Below are 26,461 nucleotides of genomic sequence, written 5' to 3'. Positions count from 1 at the left end.
ACTGTTTCATCTCACCGAACACATTTCTTAGTCCTGATAATAGATCAGTTTAATTAAGTTCATTTCAGAAGGTGGTGATGCAGGTGGTCTCTCAAGGTTACGCCTATATTGTGGAAGCAAGCAATCAAGTATTTAATAGAAGCATTTCTATTGAAACAAAAGAAAAACAAGGTTAATGGTTGGAGCAAGTTGTAAAGCAGTTTTTGAGTTCAGAGGACAGCCAGTGAAGAAGAATTTTAGATGTCAGCATCAAAGTATCTTTTGCAGTTTAAATGTCTCTGATGATGTCATCGGGTAATCTCTTAAGTTTGTATCAAGTCCATCAGCTTCAGTTTGTAAGGCTTCAGGAAAAAGGGAAGGTTCAGTTCAAAGTGATTCCAAATGAAAATGATGGAAAAAATCAAAAACGTTAGTTTGGACATCTGTAGCCAGATATTTCAGGAGACTAGAAGAAATCAGGATCCAGTCCAGTCAACAAATATAAAACAAAAACCTCAAAAGACAATTAACAAAACTAGGATCTAATATCCGCAAATGTATACTATAGTTTTTACTGAAATATAATTTTTCTCTCTAAAATCACCCTCATTTTCATTAAGATAACCAAATTAAAACTAACTAGTTTGCAAAATAAGTCTAGTTCGAATAAAGTTGGCCCAATTATTTACATAAGTACAGCAAGAATAGCAGTTGATCACATAGGCTCTTTTAAATCTGCTTTGCTGGAACTTTTTATAAGGAATCTCAGATTGAACTTCAAAGGCCTCTCGAGGCCAGGAAAGTCAAGCCAAGGATTTTGTCATCAGACTTCGCCTGCAATACCTACAGATTTGGGTGAATTCCTCTCTTCCGAGGTTCCTCCAATATATTTCGAGGTTCCTTGTACCTGCCAGATAAGTGACATTCTTTACTTATCCTGGTAAGTGCTGCTTGCAACATAAGGTACCAGGCCAATATTTCCACGTGGCTTTATTCCATAAAGTCCAATCTTCATTCCTCAAAAGCTGTATGGTTATATCGCAAATATGATGTTCCAGTCACAACCTTGGTAATATAACCAGTGTTTCCAATTGTGTCCTGTTATAAGGAGAACAGATTCTTATTGAACTTATGCAAATAACTATATTGCCATGAAAACAACAATACTCACTTACTAAGAGTTTCCAAATCCTGGGATCAGGTAGAAAGAAAAAGATAAATATTTCAATTTTACTTACAAAAATATCATTTACCAAATTGTTATGTCATAGCTAGCTCAGGAGAAAGGAGAAAAAGTTTTCCTTAAATCTGAAAAAACAAAACATTAAAAATTCAGCAATACTTCAAATGAAAATCATAAAAATTATAATCATCCTTATCAGTTCATTCAGTCCTGTGTAATCCATTCTTGATCCCAATCTTTTTGTTAGCAGCTTCATGAAGTTATCAGTCTCTCCATCAGATTTCTGTAATTTTTTTACCATGTTCAGTTTTATGATCAGAAAGTTTGTCAGAAAGTTTGTCACTGTGTTCCAGTGTAAATGTCAGAATCCTTTCCATGAATTTTTCTGAAGTTGAAACATATTTTGCAAAAGCATTAGAGCAAAGAAATAAGTCTGTAAACAACAAGACCTCAAAATGGCAATTGACAGAGAAATTTGGTTAATTTTGTGACATACAACACTTTAAAATAATAATAACCAGAATTAAGACTGATAATCAGGACAGATCAGCATTTCAGTAATGTTATACAATTTTAAAACACCTATATCAATAACATTTACCCACATAATACCACCTAAGCAGGCTTATCATCACTTGTCTGACAACGCTTTCCATGTAATTTAACATACTGAATCAGCCTAATAAGTTTAGTATCTTTCTCCTTATAGGAAGAGAGCAAATTTCTTTGAGAAGTTCCAGGGCCCTTTGAAAATTCCCAAAGAAAAAAAAGTAAAAAAAAAGACTTTAAGATATGAATTTTTGGGAGCTTGTCAAAAATATAAAAAGTCAAAGCAAACAGAGTATTAACAGTCGAAAAAGCCTTAATAGAGAGACCTCAGTCTTTTGAACACAGGAAGTTATTTTAACAGTTTTTTTTTTTTTTCTGTCTTTTAGGTAGACTTACCCAAAGGTAAAGAAAAATCTTTTATAACCTCTTTATCAAGTTTAAGCAAATCATCCTTTTAAGAGAAATAAGACCAAATTTTAATTTTGCACCAGCTTACTTCTGCTATTAAAACTTATTTACTTAATTAAATTTATTTCAATCTTAGCCAATTCGACCAGGCAAAAACTCCTTTTCCAGAATTCCTCTTCCACAAACCTATAACTTTCTTTTTCATTCAGAATTTGTCCCATGTCTTTCTTTTCCCTCCTAGTACTTGAGGGCAAATTTATCTTTCTTAATCAACCAAACAAAACATTTCCATTCTTTGTTCCTTCTTTATACATCTTACTTTCCTTGTACACAGACATATTTTTCTTAATTTTCAATCACATATACTAATTAGAAATTTTAACCCTTAGAAACCTTAATTTGTAAGTAAAAACTAAGTAAACAATTATAAACTTTCTTTTACATTAGTATCTTGTGGCTTGGAAAATTTATAAACACTTCATAACTTCTAGAAATATGTTACTTTATAGTACAATCTTTTAATAAAACACGTTTACCAATAGACCCAAAACACCTTTTAGTTTTCTTGTAATGAAAAGCCAAAAGTAGACAAATGTACATTTAGCAATCAATGTCTAATATCTTATCTTATTTGGAAATGATGATACTCAACTGAATTTTTATCATAAAATTTAACAAAACTCTAAAGTTGTAAGTCACCAAAAAGAGTTTGGAAGCTGTAACCACCATAACACATAATTATTGTTTAAAGTTCATCCAACATTCATCTTTTTCACAACTATTTAGTTGTTCGCAATAATTATTTAGATTGCCTACAAGACTTCATAAGACATCAGATAAAATTAGCCATCATTTAAGTTATTATTTTTGTTAACCAGTTCTGTAATAGAAATAACATCAGTTTTTTTCTACAAAATTTCATCACCTCTTATACCTTTAAACATAGTTATCATTAAGATTTTTATCAGTAGGTCTTGGTCTTCTAATTTTGGACAAGGGAAGCATTCCCAGTCAGACATTTTAAAACATACTCAGGCAAAGTTGATGTAACCTCTTTATATAAAATTAGCTCAAACAATCCAACCTTTATAATCTTATCAACACTTACACTTTTACATGTTCTCAATTCAATTGTAACCTGAGTCAAGGTCTTAAGGCTATTTAAATTTTTCCCTTCCTTTTTCTGGCCTTTTCTTAGGTACCAAATAAATAATTATGTGAGAGCTCTCAAAACAATTTTTTTCCCCAATTTAGAAGTTTTCCCAATTCAAAGGATCCGTCGTCCGGCCATTGACGAGTAGGATCTTCATTTGCATATTTATTCCAATAGTGACTCAAACCAATAAGCCTTTTTAAGCAAAGACCCGGAGGTAACTTTCCACGCTTAGAAGAAATATTTACCATGGACGCCAGAAGCATCCCTGGTGAGGGCGCAGATGATGTAGCCCCCATGATCCACAGAATTCACTCCCAAAGATATTCAGAGAAAGTAAAGACCTTCGTTGCACAGGCGGTAAAGATGGTGTCTCTGGTCTCCCACAATAGTGTGGGACGCCTCCAGTCACAGACCCGCTAATCTGTGACACCGGGCAGGTGATACTGGAATGGGATTTTTCCAGCACTAACAAGCAAAGAAGGTTACAAACTCCCCTGAGAGCTTGGCACAGCCGGACAAAGAGACAGTTTGGAACCCCAGTCTACTCGACTGGCCACCAAGGGGCACCCCGGTAAATGCACCTTCCCTATGGTGGAGACCAAGGAGAAGATTCTCAGTGGTCACAAAGCCAAGTTTTCTCAGGACACAGAACAAGACAGAGACTACTCTGGGAGGAAAAGGGATCAAGATCAAAACCAAGAGTACTCTACCAAATTTAAACCAAGAGTCACTAAAAGCACAAGAAACTAGTCTCGCAAACATTTTCTCCTGCCAATCTAAATTTAGAAAGAGAAAAAATTCTCACCATTTCCTTCCGCCGGACTCCGCATATAGAGATTCCGGGAGGCTGACGTGGTAAGAAGTCTTACCTCTTTGCTGGCTTTCGTCAGGTGTTCCCGTATCTCATCATCTGCAGTAGTCCAGGGAGAAGGCAGGTCTTCCAGCCAGAGAAGGCAACTTGCCAGCCAGTGTTGCTCCTCGCGACTACGCCAAAACTGTCAGGGGAAGAGGGAGGATCTCCCTCTGCCCTTTCCCTTAAGGTTCTTATGGCTGGCCAAATAATTAACAAGACAGGTTAGCAGGAGAAAATAATACCAAGTTTAATAACATGTATACATGGGAGAAACTCAGAAATGAGCAACTCGCCCCTCTGTCTAAGCTGCTTGCTTAAGTATTGCAGCTAAAGGCGAGGAGCGTGTTGGGGGCGGGTAGTGGCCTGGGACTTCAGAGGGCAGGAGGACAATTCTTTTCAGGGTTATCTATAGATAATGTGGTCAGGGAGAGAGAAAGTTTTTTGATAAAAGGGGCTTGGTGCACCTCCCATTGTAACATCTATTTTACATTATCATTACAGCCATCATGATAGAAGATCTGTTCCAGGAAGGAGACACCATGTCAAATTCTTTAGGCAGTTAGTGGGGGAGGTTAAATGTCCCTCAGAGAAAACAATCAATGAAAAGAGATATATCTCAGGGTGGCCAAATCTTGATCTCCCACAACACACACACACCCACCCAAAGATTCCACATTTATAAAATATTTTCCTTTTAGAAGTTCTTTCTCATTTTCTCAGTCACGAGTCATAACTTAAAAATTCAAGACTGTATGCTTTCGGGTCCTGCTTCCTTTCGGGAGAGAGATACCAGAATTGGGATGCACTGGGATTGGGCACTTTCTTTCACAAGAGAGTTTACCAAAGATCAATATAAATAAAGAGAAGTTCCCCCCAGATTAGATAAGCATGCCCTCTCTCTTACAACATGCTTCACCCTATTGAAATGCGTTTTACATTAACTAGATGTAGATGAGTCTCTTATTAAAAGGATCTCCACTCTTTGTACCTCAGTTCATATATCAAAAATGCTCCTTATTTTCCTGGTACAATGGAAAGATCTACCTGCTGATGGACGATGAATTCCAAATTTCTGTATCTTGTTTTTCCCCAATCTATCAGAAACTTGGAACTAAAGAATAAGAGGAAATTTACAGATAATAATCCTGGATAAAACACTTAAATTTTTGTTGATATGGTCTATGATTTGTATGTGTTAGGACTTTATTTGAGGCTGATTCATCAAAACTTTGGTCTCTGTATCCCATAAGAGACAGTCTTTGAAGATAAGTCGTTTACAAAAATAATTAAAAGTACCTAGACCTGCCAACTAATAGCCACATTAGATCCAAATCCATCTGTTCCTTGAGCAGACAGAATTTTCTAGTGAGCCACAACATGGAGTGCTAACCTTGAATTATTATTCTTATTTTAAATGTTTAAGGTTGTTTCTAACAGTAGAAAAAATGTGGCCCCACACATTTGGACAGTATCAAAGATTGTTATTCTGAATAGAGGCACCTGTCCTGGCAATATTTTAATATCATCATTTTTTTAATGAAGATTATGACAGTAGAGGATTAAAATTTATTAAGGGAGTAATGTCCACTGCTTGAAATAATCACCTTAAGTTCTTCAACTCTTAATTAATTTCACAAAATTCTCCTAATATTATTTGGCTCGTGTCTCAGCAAAACACACATTTTCTATACCTCGTAGCTGTGTCTTTAAACATTGGTATTAAGCTCAGTTATAATATGAACTAAAAACTGAGCTATGTAAACTGGACTGCAGGGGGTATGTGAAACCATGATAGATATAGCAGAGTGAAGAGAGAGAGAAAAAACAAAACAAAATAAAGGAACACATTTAAGGCTCTTTTGAGGTTTGTGTCAATAAACAGCAAGCACTGAAGACATATTTTAATTAAACCTTGTGTTTAGGCAGTCCCATATTATTTTCATTAATGCTAATATAATCATTGATAATATAAGTATATCGTCATGTCAGCAATAGAGATCTATCAAACTTTGGTCTCGCACAATGGAGAATAAATGTAAGACCAATCAAGAGACTATTGCAATACCTCTAGGAGCTAAACATACACAGGGGAGGAGGAGGAGATATATAAGCAATAATGACAACTTTCTAGAATATGGTGTTTGACTGAATATCAGAGTGATGAGGAGGAAGGACCATGGGGTAAATTTCCAGGCTTCTGTTGTGAGGTTCTTGTGTCACAAATTAAAATGCTGAACACAGGAGAAAAGCATCTATGCAGAGAAGGATAATGCTTTAGTTTGACATAAAAAGTTGGATATGCCTCTGAATTATATACATGGACCAACAGTGTGAAGCTGCAGTTGGATAGATGGATGTGGATCCTACTGAAGAGGTGATTAGCATGACGGTGGTAGCTTTTTATCATGAAAGTGTCTTGAGTCACACAGAGAATGTGAAGAGGAAAACAACAGAATCTACTCAAATACTCATGTGGAACCAACTTTAAAGGCTAGATATCCATTCACACAATACCTGCAGGGTCTCCAGGGAAGAAGTTTCCCAGGTGGTGATAAGAATCAATAGGAAGATCCAGAGCAGAATCATTCAGAAATAAAGAATAGATAGTGCAGAGGATAGGAATGAGCTTGGTCTGTGTGAAGACAGGACAGAAGGCTATAGTGTTGGTAGTACAGAGAGTGAGCAGGAAAGTGGTAGGAGATGAGACCTGAAAAGCTAGCAAGGCCTAAAATATAAGTGGAGTAAAGGAAGAAGAGCGGTTAGAAGTGAAATCAGTAAAATAAAATACTGCTGTTCAGACAAAGGTAAGGAGAACATAAGAATGTGAGGCATTGGAGAACTTCAAGAAGTTAGTGATCAACAGAGTCAAATATCACAGAAGGTTTCCGTCTCTTCAGTTCATCAAACAATTAAGGAGCCCATGATATATACCAGCCACTGTGACATGGGGACTACAGAGAGTTCTGGATTTGGAAATTGGAGGACATTGGTAACATTTGTCAGAGCAGGTCCGGCACAATTGAGATGTCAGAAGCCGGATAGCAGTGGGTTGAGGAATAAATGGGAGTTGGGAAAGGAGACAACAAGTGTAAGATGCTATTTTAAGGATGTGGGCTGTGATGGGGAGGAGAAATGTAGTACATTAGCTGATCTTGGACCCAGGGTTGAAAGAAGGAGTTTAACATTGGGGAAGCTTGCATATCTGCTTAAGAGAGAGTGGTTGACACAATGAGAGAGGGAAGGAATCAACAATGGTTCATGATTCACGGCAAGTGACAGGCTAGAGAAGCTAGGATGAATATGACAAAAAAAAAAAAAAAAAAGCATCTCATCATCAAAGGTTAAGGGAGAGGCTTAAATCCAGAAGAAATACAGCTGGAGTTGAAGGAATGCTGGAGAGAAATCTAGGGCACCCCCAGCGTTTACTCTCAATGGTTTTCTGTGAATGCAGAGACTTATTACCTGTTAATGAAGGAGCAATTGTCTTAGGTGGCTTGAGGAAAATGGGGCGACTAGGGGTCACTTTCTTTGGGAAATGGAATTGGAAGTAAATTAGGGGCATGTAAATGGATTTCAGGCAAGACTGAACATCCAGCACAGGTTTTTAGTCTAAAATACAACATGGCACCACTATAAATGGTTATGTTACATGTCTACAATATTTAAAAAATGGTATTTTATTAGAAAAGGAATGTTGCTAATTGATTTATTGCTGAGACAGAGCAAAGTTGATGGAAAGGACTGAGAAGGAGCTTTATAAATTAGGATAGACTAGGTCAAGGGATAGCACAGTAGAGCCCACAGTTCAAAAGCAGCCTTTTTTTTTGGAGGGGGAGTTGTTTTTTTAGTTTGTTAGTTTGACAAACAATGTTTTATTGGAACACAGCCACACCCATTTGTTTATGCATTGCTTATGACTACTTTTGTGCTCCAACTGCAGAGTTGAGTAGTTGTGACAGAGACCTTTTATCTGGTCCTTTACGTAAAAGGTTTTCCATGTCCTGGACTAGGTTATCTTATTACAGTAAGAAAAATGTATTCCAAAATCTCAGTATGAATAGGAAATAAACTTTAGTTTATTATTCATGCTCACTTCCAATGTACTAGAATGGACTCTGCTCATTATATCCGTTGTAAGAATCAGGGGAGAGAGACATCATCTTTCCATGCCCTTCCTTACTCACTGCAGCTGTGGGGAAGAGAACATAAAAAGTCACACATTGGCTTTTAAAACTTCCTCCCTAAAGGGAAACATATTACTTCCATATTCATTTCCCTGTCCTATGCAAGTGATATAGCCATGTCTACTTCAAAGGGGCAGGGATATGTAATCCTACCAAACTTCTGGAAGAAGAGACTGAGAATATTGGTAACCAGTCCTTATGAAAACTACAGAAGCCAAGGAAGTTGAAGGAAGTGAAAAGAATAGTTGAAGAGATCTATCATGAATTCATTGCCACATACGGAACATCATGAAGTATGTGATGGCTTTGGAGAAAGGATTTAAGAGTCCAGGAGGCAGAAATACATCAGATGAGAGATACAATGAGGGAAATGAGTGATAGAGGGGAAGGATATGAGGCTGTGCTCATTTTAGTGCCATTCTGTGCTGTGGTAAAGACAAAAATATAACGTCTACTTTCTTTATATTCATGTACTTGATTATTTTAATGTGTAGTGATTTCTGCATTATTCACATATCCTTTTTTTTTTCAGAGATAACATGTGATCCTCCTTATATACCAAATGGTGTCTACACACCTGAGAGGATTAAACACAGAAATGAAGATGAAATCAGATACGAGTGTAAAAATGGCTTTTATCCTGCCACCCGAGGAAATACGGCCAAATGCACCAGTTCAGGCTGGGTACCTTCTCCAAGATGTAGCTGTAAGTTCCATTCGTATCTTGACCTACTTCTTAATTCTGAAATTACTTTCTCTTAAACACAAAAACTTAGGGATACAATAAATCGAGACATTTGCCTTACTGTGTATGTAAAATAGAGGCTTTAGAAACATCCTTTGCTTTTCAAAGTAGCCAATTCTAAGGAGGATCAAAGACACATCTTTGTAAATAAAAAATCTTTTTTTTTTGCTATTCAACATCAAATATATATGTACGTGTGTGTGTATGAATATATATTTCTCTAACTAATGTAATTTTAGTATCTGAACTAAAATATTGGGTAAGCCTGGTGTCTTTGAATACCTAGTTTATTAGTTGTTTCTGTGTAAAAAATTTCCCCCAAAACATATTGGCTTAAAGCAACAAAACCGCCTTATCTTAGAGTTTCTATGGGTCAGGAATTTGGGAGTGGCTTAGCTGGGTAGTTCTGAGTCAGACTCCTGTGCCGCAGTCAGGATGCTGGTCTAGGCTGCAGTTCCTGGGTGTCTAGGCTGGGCTGGAGGACCTGCTTCCAGGACAGCTCACTCACGTGGCTCTGGGTAGAAACCTCAGTTCCATACCACACATGCATCTCCACAGCTTGCTTGAATGGCAGCTCACTTTCTCCAGAGCTAGTGATTGGAGACAGAGGGGAGGAAGCCTCCATGCCATTTATGACCCAGTCACACACTGTCGCTTCAGCCATGCCTATTCTTTAGAAGTGAGTCACTAAGTCCAGCACACTCAAGGGGACAGGAGTTAGCCTTCACTTTTTGGAAGGATCTGTGTTGAAGACATTGTGGAATTTTCTAAAACCATCACAGGAACAAAAGGCCACTCAATTCAACAGAGTCTTTTATTTCTAGGGATGTTTCCTTTGCCCTTTTCCAAGTGTTTTCTTTCTCTACAATAATATTCCCCTTCTTTATATATAACAGTTCCTTGTACAAGTGAACCCACTTTAATTGGATACTCCATGAATGAAAAATGTAGTGATACAAATAATATGTCAAGGGCCTCAATGTTAATTCTAGGCCTAAGTCCAAAATGAATTTCCAAAGCATGAGACCCTTGAAGAGGAAGCTATTATCAGTATGAAACAGACTTCAGTGTTCCTTGGATATAAGGAAATATTTCTTTATTTACTTAGATATAGTTGACATATAACATTATATAAGTTTCAGATATAAAATGTAATGATTTGATATTTGCATGTATAGCTAAATGTTCACAACCACAAGTCTAGTTAATATCTATTACCGCACATAATTACAAATGTTTTTCCCCTTCATATGAGAACTTTTAAGATCTACTCACTTAGCAACTTGAAAATATACGATACAGTAATGAAACTGTAATCACCATGTCATAGATTACATGACCGTGACAATTATTTTATAATCCACTTGACCACCTTCACCATTTTGTCCACTCCACCCACACCCCGCCTCCTGCAACCACCCATCACTCTCTGTATCTATGAGTTTTTTTTTTTTTTTTTTTAGATTCCACGGGTAAGTAGAGATCATACCGTACTTGTCTTTCTCTGTCTGCCTTATTTCACTTTGGATAATGCCCTTGGTTCATCCGTGATGTCACAAATGGCAAGATTTCCTCATTTTTTATGGCTAAGTAATATTCCGTTGTATCTATACAGCACGTTTTCTTCATTAATTCATCCATCGATGGACACTTAGGTTGCTTCCATGGTTGCTTCTGTGTCTGGCATATTGTAAATAATGTTGCAACCAACACAAGGTTACAGATATCTTTTGGAGATAGTGATTTCATTTCCTTCAGTTAAATACCCAGAAGTTAAATTCCTGGATCATATGCTAGGTCTCTTTTTAAGTTTTCAGGGAACTTCCATACTGTTTTTACAGTGGCTACACCAATTTACATTTCGTCCAGCAGTTCACAAGGGTTCTCTCTTCCCACAGTCTCTTCAGTACTTGTTATCTCTTGTTTGATGATAGCTTTCTAATAGGTGTGAGGTGACATCTCATTGTGGTTTTGATTTGCATTTCCCTGATGATTAGTGATGTTGAGCATCTTTTCATGTACGTGTCGGCCATCTGGATGGCTTCTTAGGAGAAATGTCTGTTCAGATCCTCCAGCTATTTTTGAAATAGATGGGTTGTTTTATTTGCTATTGAGTTATGAGTACTTTACATATTTCAGATATTAATCCCTAATTAGATATATGATTTGCAGACGTTTTCCCCCATTTGGCAGGGAGAACCTCGTTTGTTGAAGCTTTCCTTTGATGTGCAGAAGTTTCCTAAACTTATTAGTTTAATGTAGTCCCACTTGTTTATTTTCATTTTTGTTGCCTTTGCTTTTGATGTCAAATTGAAAAATCATCTCCACGACTGATGTGAAGGACCTTACCCTCTGTTTTCTTCTTGGAGTTTTATGGTTTCAGGTCTTAGTACGAATCTTTAATCCACTTTGAGTTAGTTTTGTTTTGCCCAGATTCGTTCTTTCGCATGTGGCTGTCCAGTTTCCCAATGTTGTTCATTGAAAAGACTGTCCTTTACCTACTATATATTCTTGGGTCCTTTCTCATGAATTAATAGATCATATAGGTGTGAGTTTATTTCTGGGTTCTATGTGTCTGTTTTCATGCCAATATCATACTGTTTTGATTACTATAGCTTTGAATTACAGTTTGAAATCAGGCAGCAGGAATCCTCCAGCTTTGTTCTTCTTCCCTAAGATTACCTTCACTTTTTGGACTGTTGTGGTTCTGGACAATTTCATGATTGTTTGCTCTATTTCTATGCAAAATGCCTTGGAATTTTGAAAGGTTTTACTATGAATATGTAGATTGCGTTGGGTAGTATGGCCATTTTAACAATACTAATTCTTCCAATCCATGACCATGGAATATCTTTCTGTTTGTGTTTTCTTCCATTTCTTTTATCATTTTCTTATAGTTTTCAGTATATAGGTCTTTCACCTCTTTGGATGGAGTTATTCCTAGGTATTTTATTCTTTTGATGCAATTGTTAATGAGGTTGTTTTCTTAATTTCTATTTCTGATATTTCATTATTAGCTTATAGAAGTGCAACAGATTTTTATATATTGGTTTCGTATCCTGTAACTTTACCAAATTTGTTTATTAGTTCAAACAGGTTTTTGGTGAATTCTTTGGGGTTTTCTATAATATAACACCATGTCATCTGCAAATAATGACAGTTTTACTTCTTCCTTTTCAAACTGGATGCTTTTGTTTCTTTTTCTTGCCTAATTGTTCTAGCTAGGACTTCCAATACTATGTTGAATAAAACTGGCAAGAGTGGCCATTCCTGTCTTGTTCCTGACCTTAGAGGAGAAGCTTTCAGCTTTTCACCATTGTGTGTAGTGTTGGCTCTGGGCTTATCATATATGGCCTTTATTATGTTGAGGAACTTTCCCTCTGTACCCACTGTGTTGAGAGTAAAGTAAACTGTGAATTTTTTCAAATGCTTTTTCTGTATCTATTGAGGTGATCATATAATTTTTATCACCATTTTGTTAATATAGTATATTGCATTGATTGATTTGGGAATGTTGACCCATCCTTGCATCCCTGGAATAAATCCCACTTGATCATGGTGTCTGAGCATTTTGATGTATTGTTGAATTTGGTTTGCAAATATTTTGTTGAGGATTTTTGTGTCAATGTTCAACAGAAATTGTGGATGGTAATTTTCTTCTCTTGTGGTGTCCATGTTTGGTTTTGGAATTAGGGTAATGCTAGCCATGTTGAGACCATGAGTTTGGGAGTATTCCCCCCTCCCTTTTTTTGAAGAGCTGGCATTAATTCTTCTTTAAATATTTGGTAGAATTCACCAGTGAAGTCACCTTTTCCTGGACTCTTATTTTGGGGAGGTTTTGATTACTAACTGAGTCTCCTTACTACAAATTAATCTGTTCTGATTTTCTATTTCTTCTTGATTTAGTCTTGATAGTTTGTATGTTTCTAGAAATTTATCCATTTTTTGTAGGTTGTCCAATTTTGTGGTATAATTGTGAAAGTTGTCTCTTATTAGCCTTTGTATTTCTGTGGTCTTAGTGAGAATGTCTCCTCTTTCACTTCTGATTTTATTTACTTGAGTCCTCTCTCTTTTTATTTTGGTGAGTCCATTAAAGGTTTGTCAATTTTGTTTATCTTTCCAAAACACCAGCTCTTACTTTTCTTGATCTCTTCTACTGCCCCTTTGTCTCCATTTCATTTATTTCTCTCAGATTTTTGTTATGTCCTTCCTACTAACTTTGGGCTTCTTTGTTCTTCTTTTCCTAGCTCCTAGAGGTATAAAGTTGGTTTGTTTATTTCAGATGTTTTGTTCCTGAATGTAGGCATTTATCGCCATGAATTTCCCTCATAGAGCTGCTTTTGCTGCATCCCATCACTTTGCTATGTTGTATTTCTATTTTCATCTGTCTCAAGGTATTTTTTGATTTCTCTTTTGATTTTTGTCTTTGACCCATTGGTTACTCAGTAGCATGTTGTTTAATCTCTACATAATTGTGGATTGATTTTCCAATTTTCTTCTTGCCATTGAATTCCAGTTTCATACCATTGTGGATCGAAAAGATGCTTGATATGATTTCAATTTTATTAAATGTAGTAAGATTTGTTCTGTACTTAACTTGTTTTGTGATTTATCCTGGAGACTGTTCCGTGTGCACTTGAGAAGAATGTGTATTCTGTCTCTTTCGGATGCAATTTTCTGCATATGTCTGTTAAGTCCATCTGGTCTAATTTGGCATTTAATATTGATGTTTTCTTATTGATTTTCTCTCAGCAGCATCTATCCATTGATGAAAGTGGAGTATTAAAGTGCCCTACTATTATTGCATTGCTGTCTGTTTCTCCCTTTATGTCTGTTAATATTTGCTTTATATATTTAAATGCTCCTATGTTGGGCACATTGCTATTTAGCAATCTCATGTCCTTTTGTTTTATTGACCCTTTTATTATTATGTAATGACATTCTTTGGGTCTTGTTACAATCTTTGTTTTAATGTCTATTTTGTCTGATATACAGATAGCTACCCCACTTTTCTTTTGGTTTCCATTTGGAGAGAATATCTTTTTCCATCCCTTCACTTTCAGTCTGTCTGTGTTAATGTCTAAATTGTGTCTCTTGCAGGCTGCATGTAGATGGGTCTTCTTTTTTCATCCATTTAGAGACTCTATCTCTTTTGATTGGAGAATTTAGTCTATTTACATCTAAAGTAATTATTGATATTATGTACTTATTGTATTTGCGATTTTGTTAATTGTTTTCCTGCTGTTTTATAATTCCTCTGTTCTTTTCTTCTCTTGCTCTCTTCCTTTGTGATTTGATGACTTTCTGTTGTAGTATGCTTATATTCCTTTCTTTTTAATTTTTGTTTATCTAATAGAGGTTTTGCTTTGGCGTTACCATGTGGCTTGCCTAAAATAATTCATAGTTATGAGGCTATTTTAACTTGATAACAACTTAAGTCTGATTGCATTCTAATGTTTTACATTTTTACTCATCTTTGAAGTCAGAATACAAACCTTATCTTGTGTATCTCTTAACAAATTAGTGTAGTTATATTTTTACTACTTTTGTCTCAATCTTTCTACTACCTTTATAAGGGATTAACCAACCACCTTTAGAACAGTAGATTTTTCTGAATTTACTCTATATTTTCCTTTACCAGTGAAATGTATTCTTTCATATGTTTTCCTGTTACTAATTTGCACTGTTTCATGTCAGCTTAACAAAGTCCCTTTAACATTTCTCGGAAATCCCATCTAGTGTTACTGGACACCTTTAGCCTTTGCTTGTCTGGAATATTCTTTATTTCTCCTTCAAGTCAGAAAGACAGCTTTGCTAAGTAGAGTATTATTGGTTGGCAGCTTTTTTCTTTCAACGGTTTGAAGATACTGTGCTACTCCTTCCTGACCTGAAAAGTTTGTGCTGAAAAATCTGCTTATAGTCTAATGGAGGTTCCCTTGTACATTACAAGTTCTTTTTCTCTTGTTACTTTTAAGGTTCTATCCTTGTCTTTATCTTTTGACATTTTAACTCTAATGTGTGTTGGTGTCGTTCTCTTTGCATTCAACTTATTTGGAACTCTCTGTGTTTCCTGAATCTGAATACAATTTCCTTCCCCAGAGTAGGGAAGTTTTTGACCATCATTTCTTCTACGTTTTCTGCCCCTTTCTCTTTCTCTTCTCCCTCAGGGACTCCTATAATGTGAAAGATGGTCTGCTTTATGTTGTCCTATAAGTGCCATCTGCTATTTTCACTCATTCTCATTCTTTTTTATTCTGCTCTAATTGGGGGTGAATTCCACTACCCTGTCTTTGACTTCACTGATTCTTTCTTTTGATATGGAACCCTCCTATTGTAATTTTCAGTTTAGTTCTTGTATTTCTCAGCTCTGTGACTTCTATTTGCTACTTTCTTAACTTTACTATCTCTTTGTGGAAATTCTTACTGTGCTCATTCTTTCTTCTCTTGAACTCAGTGAGCTTCTTTATAACCACTGTGTTGAAGTCCTTTTCAGGCAAACCACTTATATTCATTTCATTAAGATCTTTGTCTGAAGTTTTATCTTGCTCTTTCATTTGGCACATATTCCTTTGTTTCTTCAATTTTTCCTTTACTCTCTCTCTTGATTTCTATGCATTAGATAAAACAGCCAGCTCTCGCAGTCTTGAAAGAGTGACTTCGCATAGGAGATGAACCTTATTGTTCAACTGTGTCTTAGCTCTTGATTGTCTCACCAGTCTTTGTGATTTATTTTTAGTGGCTCTCAGTAGTTGAGGGTGTGCCAAGACGTGTCAGTGTTACAAAGGGAGGATCTCAGTCAGCACCTTGACTCAGGCTGCCTGGAAGCCAAGACCACAGGCAGCAGGGTTTTTTTAATATATTTTTTAGTGAGGAAGATTCACCCTGAGGTAACATCTGTGCCAATCTTCCTCTATTTTGTGTGTGGCTTGCTGCCTCAGCATGGCTGATGAGTGGTGTAGGTTCATGCCGAGGATCCAAACCTGCCAACCCGGGCTACCGAAGAGGAGCTCACCAACATAACCACTATGCCACAGGCCCAGCCTTGTCAGGCAGCATCTTCTAAAGTATGCAAATGTACCTCTTTCAGGGTAAGACTGGGATACGGGCACTTCTGCCTGCTCCGTCTGAGCTGAGCTGTGGGTATTGCCCAGTGAAGACCTGTTTTTATCTTTGCTTCTGTCTTGTTGAACTTGTGAACACAAACCCCACTGGCCAGAGGGGCCAGGCAATCAAGTGGTGATCCCTGGGCAGTAGCCACAAAAACTGGGGCACCAGATGTAAAAGCCAGGACACCAGCATCCTTCCAGGAGCTCCTAGCACTCTTGAGCTTGGTAAATGGAGAGCATGAAGACAGCACCTGCCCTCCATGGTCTCTGGAAAGAGGAATACAGTCAGCCTTTAGTTTTGTGTTTAATTAGAAGTCTTCCCCTCAGTCCTCAGCTATGAAACTAGGCTCATAGGCCTCTTTCACAGTAAGACCAGACTCCTCAGTCTTTTGCCTCTACTGTGCCTTTGGTTTGGTAGACAGTTAAAAATGCTTTTTCCGTCTGTTACAGTCCTGTGGGACTGTGAGCATAAGCCCCATGGGCCACCAGAGTGCAGTGATCCAGAGGTATCCCCTGGGCTGCTGCCATAGAAATCATAGTACCAGATGAGGGTACTGATACTGGTGAGCTGGAGCAAGGCAGAAGGGCAGCACACAGTGGTGTCCCCCGACCTCAGTCCCTGGAGAGCACTTAGTAGGCCCCTAGGTATGTCCCCAACCAGAAGCCTGCCCCTCAGGCCAAAGCTGCAGGACAAGCTAATAAGCCTATTTCACAGACAAACGAGGTTGTACTTCAGTCTGCATTGGCACTGTGCCATGTGGGTGTTAGATGGCCATAAACTTTCTCTCCATTTGCTATAGTCCTGTGAGACCCATGACCACAAGCCCCACTGGCTACTAAAGCTATGTGAGCAAGGAACATCCCCTTGGTGGCAGCCGCCAAATCTTGTGCACCAGACGTAAAAACTGGGAACCAGACACTTGTACCAGCTCCCATTGGGGAGTTAACGGTGCTCTGGAGCATGGCAGATGGAAAGCGTGAAGATAGCACCACATTCCAAGGTGTCTGGAGAGGATTAACACAGTCCTTAGAGGTGGCTTTAATTAGAAATCTGACCATCAGTCCACAGCAATGAAGGTGAATCTAATCGGCCTCCTCCAGAGAAAGAGCCTGTGAAAAACTCTTTCTCCATTTGTTACAGTCCTTTGGAACCTGCAAGTGTAAGCCTTCCTGACCAGCAGAGCCAAGCAATCTAGAAGCATCTCCTGGGTGCCAGCCACAAAAATCAGAGTGTCAAAGAAGAGTACAAGCTCCTTTCTGGGAGATGCTGGTGATCTGGCATGAGACTGAGGAAGAGCACAAAGATGGCATCCACTGGCCTTCATCTTTGGAGAGTATTTAAGTAGGCTACTAGATGTGAGTTAATTTAAATTCCTGCTCCTCAGGCCCATGCTTTATGATAGGCAAATAAGCTTCTTCCACAGAAGCTCTGGGTACTTTTCAGTTGCCTTCCTCTGCACTGAGTCCCGCCGTGGGTGAGTCCACACATGTGGGCCTTTTAAAATCATTTCTCAGTTCATGTGTCTCAGTTCATTGCTCTGTGGATCTTCGGGACACAAGACCCGTTGGCTTTCAAAGCTAGATGCTTGGCGGCTCATATCTTAGGTACTGGGCTGAAAGTTGTTGTGCTAGATGTGGGGTTCAAACCCTTCACTCCTCAGGGAAAATCTTTGTGTTTTGAATTGCCTCCTGATTGTGGGTCACCATGCTAAGGTTGAGGTTTATGGCGAGATGTGTCCTGTCTCACCTACCGACTTTCATGTGTGTTTTTCTGCTTTTCTCTGATGTGTGGGAGTCACTCAGTTAGCTTTTGGGTTTTTTTCAGAAGAAATTTGTTCTGTATATAGCTGTGAATTTGATATGCCTGTGGGTGGATATGAGTTCCGGGTCCTCCTACATTGCCATCCTTAATCAGTTAGCTAAGGAAAATATTTAACCATGTTTATGGCTGGTTTTTGAAAATGACACATCAGCCCAACTGTGTCTGGATCTCAGCAAGCTTATTCTACAAGGGACCTTCTGAAGTTCTTGTGGACATGATGGGGAAATATATGGGTTAGATGGTTTATCTGATAGTTTATTTTATTAAATGACCTTATGTGATTCTCAGATGTAGGACTTTGTTCTTAGGCCTGCTCCATTACTCACTTGTGTCATCAAACAGTTTTAAGATTTCGAGGATATGCAGTACAAATTCACAGCGGGACTGACAGAGGGCGTAATGTACTGAATCACATTAGTACAGATTCATTATTCCAAAGGAATCCTCTATGCTAGATTGAATCTAATAACATGACATTTAGTGGTGATAACTATAAGATCCTTGGCTTGAGTCAAAGGAATTAGCTGCAGTAATATAGACAGTTTGAAATATTTTTAAAAATTAGTGTTATTTCAATCAATGTTGTGATCAGTTTGAGTCAAAACTATGAGGCAAGCACCATAACTGCTAATGAGACCACAACCCTCACCGGTAGAAGTGTAAGAGTTAGAATGAAGCTGTTCTAAATCTTGCCGACGTCAATGCTGATCAGACCATATGTGAAATATTATATTTGCTTCAGAAATGATCTTGTTGGATGGTAAAAACAGATTTAAGTGTTCCCAAATCAAAGGGAAAAATAGCAAGGGGCTCAGTCCTGTGACAATAGTAACACCTACTTTTTATTATGCCCCTTTTGTGTACCTTTTGAAGAGAAATATCACTAGACTATTTTATTTATTTCAGATTCTTTGAAGCACCATAATGAGGTGGATAACCATGTTTATTCTGAAATCAGACAACCAGAGTTCAATTTTATCCTCTAGAATTTAATGAAAAAATTAATTAAATTCCTTAAGCCTTTCTTGAAAATCCAGAGTCAAGCTTGCTTGTGGTATAGTTATTGTTAAATGACACACATCTTGACGTATTATGATGAAATTCATCCAAGGGTGAAGACAAAATACTCTCAATCCCCCAAAACTGGTGGGTAAAAAACTAGAATGTTGCTTAAAAAGAATGAGACTAAATGAGCATTTTAATCTCAATATTGGAAGCTTCGAAAAAGGGGTGAAAACATTTATCAGTGATAAGAGTTATGGACTTAAGCCAAGAATCTATGCCTATAGAAGGTACCATTCACAAATCCTTGTTAAAGAAAGACATTAGTATCTGCAAGGATTCAAAGTTCATAATCCACTTAATGAGTCTGTAGAAACAACTGGAAAAATGTCTCTAACCAAAGAAAAAAGAAAATTCAGCAGTGATCTTAAGGAAGATGAAGATGATAATGAATACTTGGTGCATGTATATCTGTGTAAGTGTGTGTGTGTTGGAAATTTTTTAACATGATGCATAAAGTTTATTGTAATAGAATCCCATTTCATGGAAAAAACTTGTACTAGTCTGGTATTAAAAGTGTTAGATTACCGCTAAATCTTCCAATGGCAAGGGCAAATTTTTCTGAAATGTGTTATATATAAATGTGTGATAAACAACACAGCACTTAAACATATATGTTAAAATTATTTAATATATTAGATTAACTCAACAAATTGTTAGTATATTATACCTCATTTAAAAATTTTTATAAAGCGTATTTAAATACATCTCATTCTCCAGGTAAAATTAGAAATAAACAATCCGTTGTTTACCATAATCTTAACTATTTGAATATTAAGAAATATTCCTACTTCATTTCTCTAGAGAGATAAAGAAAGGAAAACTTGGCTCTGTGACTAATTTGAGGCATGAATAAGAATTTGTTTTTCTGTGTGATGTGATCAATGGAAAATTTTTGTTCTTCACTCTATTTCTCACATTGTTTGCAGTATATAGAAAACAAACTAACGAATGTTAATCCACAAAACAAAAACAAAAGCAAAAAACTCGTTGTCTTCCTACATTGAGTTAGTGTGAGAAGAAAAGACAGGACTCTGATTTCTGATGAGAATAGAAAAGAAAGGAAAAGAAGACAGATGAGCTGAGTGATAAGATCAGTACTTTCATCTCTCAATCAAGATGCTCATTTAATCCACCAGGGCTGGGTGACATGTACTCAAGGAGACTTTATTAAACATATCTGTGCAGTTTTCTTTCTGGAGAGTTTTCATACAAGTTTCTATATCATATGATCCACAAGACATAATTTTGTCTTCATTACCAAGGACTTCCTCACATACCTTAGTCATCCGAATTTTATAACTTTTCTTGTCCAAGAAACTCTAATGCAATGAGTATCATTATAAAGAGAAGAGAATCTAATTCGTCAGCGAAACATTCATGTCTAATTTGATTTTTATTGAGGTAAAACGTTGTTTATACCGGTTTTGTTATGTTTTTTTTATTGCTAGTGAAGCCTTGTGATTTTCCAGAAATAAAACATGGACGTCTACATTATGAAGATTATTATAAACCATACTTTCCAGTACGTATAGGACAACATTACTACTATTACTGTGATCAAAATTTTGTGACTCCTTCAGGACATAAAGGGGGTCATCTTTATTGCAGACAAGAAGGATGGTCACCAGCAGTACCCTGCCAAAGTAAGTAAACCTCTTTATAATTGTATATATACAAATATTTCAGAGAGTGGAGGGACTTAAACACTTAAGTGAATACAATTGAGTCTTCTATGAAAAAAATAAGGCCAAAAGATGAGTTCTATGAGCAAAATGACCAATATACATCTTTCTTTTCACGAGGATCTCTTCATGAAAATCACATGAGAGATAAAAAGAGAGGCTTTATAAGAATATCTACATTATTTATATATATTTTAATTTAAAAATAAAGGTAAATAATATTCAGTATTAATTTTTTATTTTTAAAAAATATTTGGTAGTAACTTTAGTATTTCTTAAATTCTATATTATTTTTGGAAGGTTATTTATTCCAATTTAAATATTGTAAGGATAGTTGTCAGTTTACCATTTTTGCCAAATTTATGGGTTTTTAAAATTTTTCATTTATCATTTTTATGATCCTTAGGACGATGTATTTTCAATTACTTGGAACATGGAAATTATCCATATTGGGAAAAAAATTATTTACAGGGTCAATCTGTAAAAGTTGAATGCCATTCTGGCTACAGTCTTCCAGATGAGCAGACATTAATGACATGTACGGAGAATGGCTGGTCCCCACCTCCCAGATGCATCCGTGTCAGTAAGTACACTGGTGTATAATCCTAACATGTTTATGATTTGCTAAGACTCGTCTATATTACCTGTGACAAAATGTTTATATCAACTGCTTATTTGGCCAATGGACCTGTTTGATTTTAATTTTTTCCAAGTGTGTATGAATGGATATAAAAATGTCTTGATACATATATAGCAAAATAAATGAGCCTACTGATAGACATTATTCAAGAAAATGGTTTCCTTCATTAAGTAGTAGATAATAACAACAATAAACAAACACATAGGGACAGAGATTGGATTGGTGGTTACCACAGGGAGAGGGGGGAGGGGGGAGGCTGAAAGGGATAATTCGGGACATGTGTGTGGTGATGGGTTGTAATTAGTATTTTGGTGGTGAACATGATGTAGTCCATGCAGAAATAGAAGTACAATGATGTACACCTGAAATTTTTGCAATGTTATAAACCAATGTTACTGCAATAAAAAAAAAAAAAAAAAAAAAAAAAAAGAAAATGGTAAAAGTGCCACAAAGAAGAAACATGTAATAATATAGTGAAATCAGCGAGAAGACAGAAAAGAAGTTTCCATTTATTTCCCCACAAAGAACACTGACTTGGACAATGACCCATGGACAAGAGCACCTTTTTTTTGAGTTGAGGAATCCAGCAGAGACATTTCAGCTCACCATTGGAGCAAAAATATCCCAGATTGGATATATTGAAGAGGGTGAGAGGTACAGTTTCACTTACCTGAGTCACCCCTCCCCTACAGTGGCACAGCTCAGTGCCAAGAGAGATCCACTCGGCCCAAGATTTTCTCACTGGGGGAAAGAAAGAGACTGTTAGTGAGTGTTTGACTTCCTCAGCTGTGGGCATCACTGACAAAAGGGCCCATTTCTACCCCAACACATCCAGAATACTGGGGTGATCTGCATGATTGGCTGGTTTGGGAAGAGCTTGGAGCACAACATACAGGCTCAGAATGTCTCAAGGGACACAAATCCTACTAAGCACTTTGCAGACTTCATCAGGAACCCTGACCACTAGCCACTGAAGATGCCTTGCCGGCAGGTCCTGCTCACCCACACGCACCCCAACACATCTCACCCACACACTCCCCATCCCATGGTCAGCTCCCTGTGTATATTCCCCAAAGTAGCAAATACTAGCCTTTGAACATAGCTCGTGTGCAAACTCAGAAAGCCAATCTCACTCCACAGGAATGGGGGAAAGCATAAACTTAATCCTTCAGCATTTCTTCAGGGAAAGCAAACAGGAAGCTGTTAGCACCCAGACAGGCTTTCCAGGACCGAGGGAAGGAGTACATTGTAAGAATTCCCTCCCAGGAGGTAACAAGAAGTGTAGAGCCAGTATATCCACAGAGAAGGTCTGAAAAAGCATCAGAATCCCTAGCAGGGGTGACAGAAGTTATTTCTTTACCAAATTCAGTCAGTAAAGACTAGAAGAATTCACTGCTTCTTTAAATGCAAAGACAGCAATGCAACACTTCAAGAACCATGGAAAATCAAGGAAATGTGATACCACAAAATGCACACAATATTTTTCCAGTAACTGAACCCAAATAATGAAGTTCTATGATTAGCCTATTAAATAATTCAAAATTCTTCAAAATTCTTGTTTTTAGGAAGCTCAGTGAGCTACAAGAAAACACAAAAGGACAGTTCAAGCAAATCAGGAAAACAATGAGAAACAAATCATAAAAAGAAATAAACAGAAATTCTGGAACTCAAGAACTCAATGAGTGAAATGAAAAATACAATGAGAGCATCAACTACAGACTTTACCAGACAGAAGAAACAATATGTGAAGTAGAAGACAGGATATTTGAAAGTTTCTAGTCAGAGGAAAACAAAGGAAAAATAACTATAGAATGAAGAGAGCCTACGTGAATTGTGGTAGTTTATGAAGTGAAACATTGTAGGCATTAAGAGATTCCCAGAATGAGATAAGTTAGAGACAGGGGCTGACAGTTTATTTAAAGAAATAATTTCTAAGACCTTACCAAATCTGGGAAGAGATATAGACTATCAAAATGAAGAAGCTCACGAGACCCCAAACATATTCCAGACAAAAAATCTTTTACAATACCCATTATAATAAAAATGGCTGAAAGCAAAGACAGAGAGAATTTTGAAAGAAGCAAGAGCAAAAAATACCTCACATTCACGGGAACCCCCATAAGGATATCAGGAGATTTATCAACAGAAACCTTGATGGAGGGGAGAGTGGGATGATATATTCAAAGTGATGAAATAAAGAAAAAACTTTCAACCAAGAATATATTACTCAGCAAAGCTGCCTTACAGAAATGAAGGAGCTGTAAAGACTTTACGAGACAAATCAAGGTTGAGGGAATTCCTGAACACTAGACCTACCTTACAAGAAATGCTAAAAGCAATTCTTCAAGTTGAAATGTAAGGACATTAATTTCTAACATGAGAACATATAAATGTATACAACATACTGGAATTGTAAATATATTGTTAAATTTAGAATACTCGAATTCTTTAACATGTCGGTGTAAAAGTCACTTAATTCCTATATAAAGATCAAAGGACAGAAGTTTTAAAAATAGTTATAGCTACAATAATTTGTTAATGGATACTCCATAGAAAAATATGTAAATTGTGACACAGTACCATAAAATGTGTGGAGGGGAATCAGAGGGTATAGTTCGTGTGTGCAAACAAAGTGAATTTGTTATCAGCTTAAACTAGATTGTTATATCTATGATATTGTATGTAAGTTACATAAAGCAAAACCTATAGTAGGTTCAGAAAAGATAAAGAGAAAGTAATCAAGGTATAGCACTATGGAAAATCATCAATTTTCAAACGAAGGCAGCAAGAGAAGGAGAAAGGAACAATGGAACTATGAAGCACTTAGACAACAATTAATTAAATTGCATTGCTAAGTCCTTACCTATCAATGATTACTCTGAATGTAAATGAATTGAATTATCCAATCAAAAGACACAGAAGGCTGACTGGATCGAAAAATAAAAGACTCAACCAGGCAAGACTGGCTGTAGCTTTTAGGACACACATAGGCTGAAAGTAAAGGGATGGAATAAAATACTCTATGGAAATGGAAACTGAAAGAACCCAGGTGTAGCTAAACTTATATTGGACAAATAAACTTTAAGTCAAATAGTAACAAGAGACAAAGAAGTCATTATACAGTGATGGAGGGGCCAAATCATCAAGAGGCCATAACAATTGTAAATATATGTGCATTCGACATTGGAGCACCTAAATATATTGAACAAGTACTAACATATCTGAAAGGAGAAAGAGATATATGATAGATATAGAAATAGAATACGATAGAAATAGAAATATGATAATAGTAGGAGACGTCAATACAGCACTTTTAACAATGGATGGATCATCCACCGAGTAATTCAATAAGGAAATGTTGAACTTGAAATGTACTTTTGACCAAATGGACCTAACAGACATATATAGAACTTTCCATCAAACAGCAGCAGAATGTATATTTTCTGAAGTGCACACGGCACATTCTCCAGGATAGATAAGATAGTAGGTCACAAAACAATTCTTAAAATTTTTAAGAAGTTTAAAATCATACCGAATATCTTCTCTGACTACAGTGGTATGAAAGCAAATATCAACAACAGAAGGAAAACTGGTAAATTCACAAATAAGTGCAAATTAAACAACTCACTCCTGATAAAAGAATGAGTCAAAGAAGACAGAATATATCCTAAAAGATACAGCAAAAAACCACAACATACCAAAGACCTGTGAAAGTAGTTCTGTGAGAGGTGTTTATAGTGATAAATACCTACATTAAGAGAAAAGAATGATCTCAAAAAAAACCAATCCAACTTTATACCTCAAAAACGAGTAAAAGAACTAAGTAAGCCTAAAGTCAACAGAAGGAAGAAACTAAACAATATCAGAGTAGAAATACATGAAATAGAGACCAGAAAATAATGTATATAAAAAATCAACAAAACTAAGACCTACCTTTTTTAAAAAAGATAATCAAAATTCATGAACCTAAGGTTGATTAGAGGAAAAAAGAGACATTCAAATAAATAAAATCAGAAATAAAATTAAAGACATTACAACTGGTGCCACAGTAATACAAAAGATTATAGACACAATTCTACAATTATACACGAACAAATTGGATAACCTGGAAGAAATGGATAAATTCAGAGAAACATAGAACTTACCAAGACTGAATCATAAAGAAATAGAAAACCTGAATGGACCAATGACAAGGAATATGAGATTTAACAGTGATCAAAAACATGCCTCCAGAGAAAAGCCCAGGACCAGAAGTTTTCAGTGGTGAATTCTACCAAACATTTAAAGAAGAATTAATGCCAATTTTTCTCAAACCATTCTAAATAATTGAGGATAGGAGAGAACACTTCCAAAATCATTTTATGAGGTCAACATTACCTTCATACCAAAGCCAGACATGAACACTACTAGAAAAGAAAATTATAAGCCAATATCACTGATCAACATAGATGCAAACATGCTCAACAAAATATTAGCAAACTGAATTCAACAGCACATTAAGAGAACACACCATGATGAAGTTGGTTTTATCCATGGGATTCAAGCATGGTTCAGCAGAAGCAAATCAGTAAAATTGACACACCGCATTAACAATATGAAGGGTAAAAATCATATGATAATCTCAATGGATGCCAAAAATGCATTTGACAAATTTCAACATCCGTTTATGATTAAAAAAAAAAATACCATTGGGGCTGGTGCCATGGAGTAGTGGTTAATTTTGGCAGGTTCCGCTTCAGCCTATGGCTTCATGGGGATGGATCCCAGGCTCAGACCTACACCACTTGTCAGCCATGCTATGGCAGCGACCCAATACAAAATAGAGGAAGATTGGCACATATGTTACCTCAGGGCTAATCTTCCTCAAGCAAAAAACAAGGAAGATTGGCAGAAAGGTTAGTCCAGGGTGAATATTCCTTGGCAAAAAAAAAAAAAAAAAATTATTCAACAAATTAGGCACTGCAGGAACTTACCTCAACATAATAAATATCAGGCATGAGAAGCCCACAACTAACATCATACTCAACAATGAAATGGTGAAAGCTTTTTCTCAAGGATCAGGAAAAAACTAGGGTGTCCACTCTCACCA

General features: G+C 36.7%; 1 protein-coding gene across 1 annotated transcript in view; it reads left to right on the top strand.

The window, feature by feature from the left end:
* Window positions 1-26,461, top strand: part of LOC106803249 (complement factor H-like) — a gene marked incomplete at its 3' end in the record, with an annotated part of 39,045 nt that overhangs the window by 4,963 nt on the left and 7,621 nt on the right. The window contains 4 exon segments of the mRNA XM_087428470.1: window positions 3,091-3,096; window positions 8,845-9,018; window positions 20,499-20,693; window positions 21,139-21,315. Coding sequence (XP_087284596.1) covers window positions 3,091-3,096; window positions 8,845-9,018; window positions 20,499-20,693; window positions 21,139-21,315 — 552 coding nt within the window.

The sequence above is a fragment of the Ceratotherium simum genome, unplaced genomic scaffold, assembly GCF_057802395.1.
Source record: "Ceratotherium simum simum isolate JZ-2026a unplaced genomic scaffold, ASM5780239v1 HiC_scaffold_51, whole genome shotgun sequence".
In the NCBI taxonomy this organism is placed as follows: Eukaryota; Metazoa; Chordata; class Mammalia; order Perissodactyla; family Rhinocerotidae; genus Ceratotherium; species Ceratotherium simum.
Note: the sequence above shows the minus strand (reverse complement) of the source record. Positions and strands in the feature narration are given on the sequence as shown.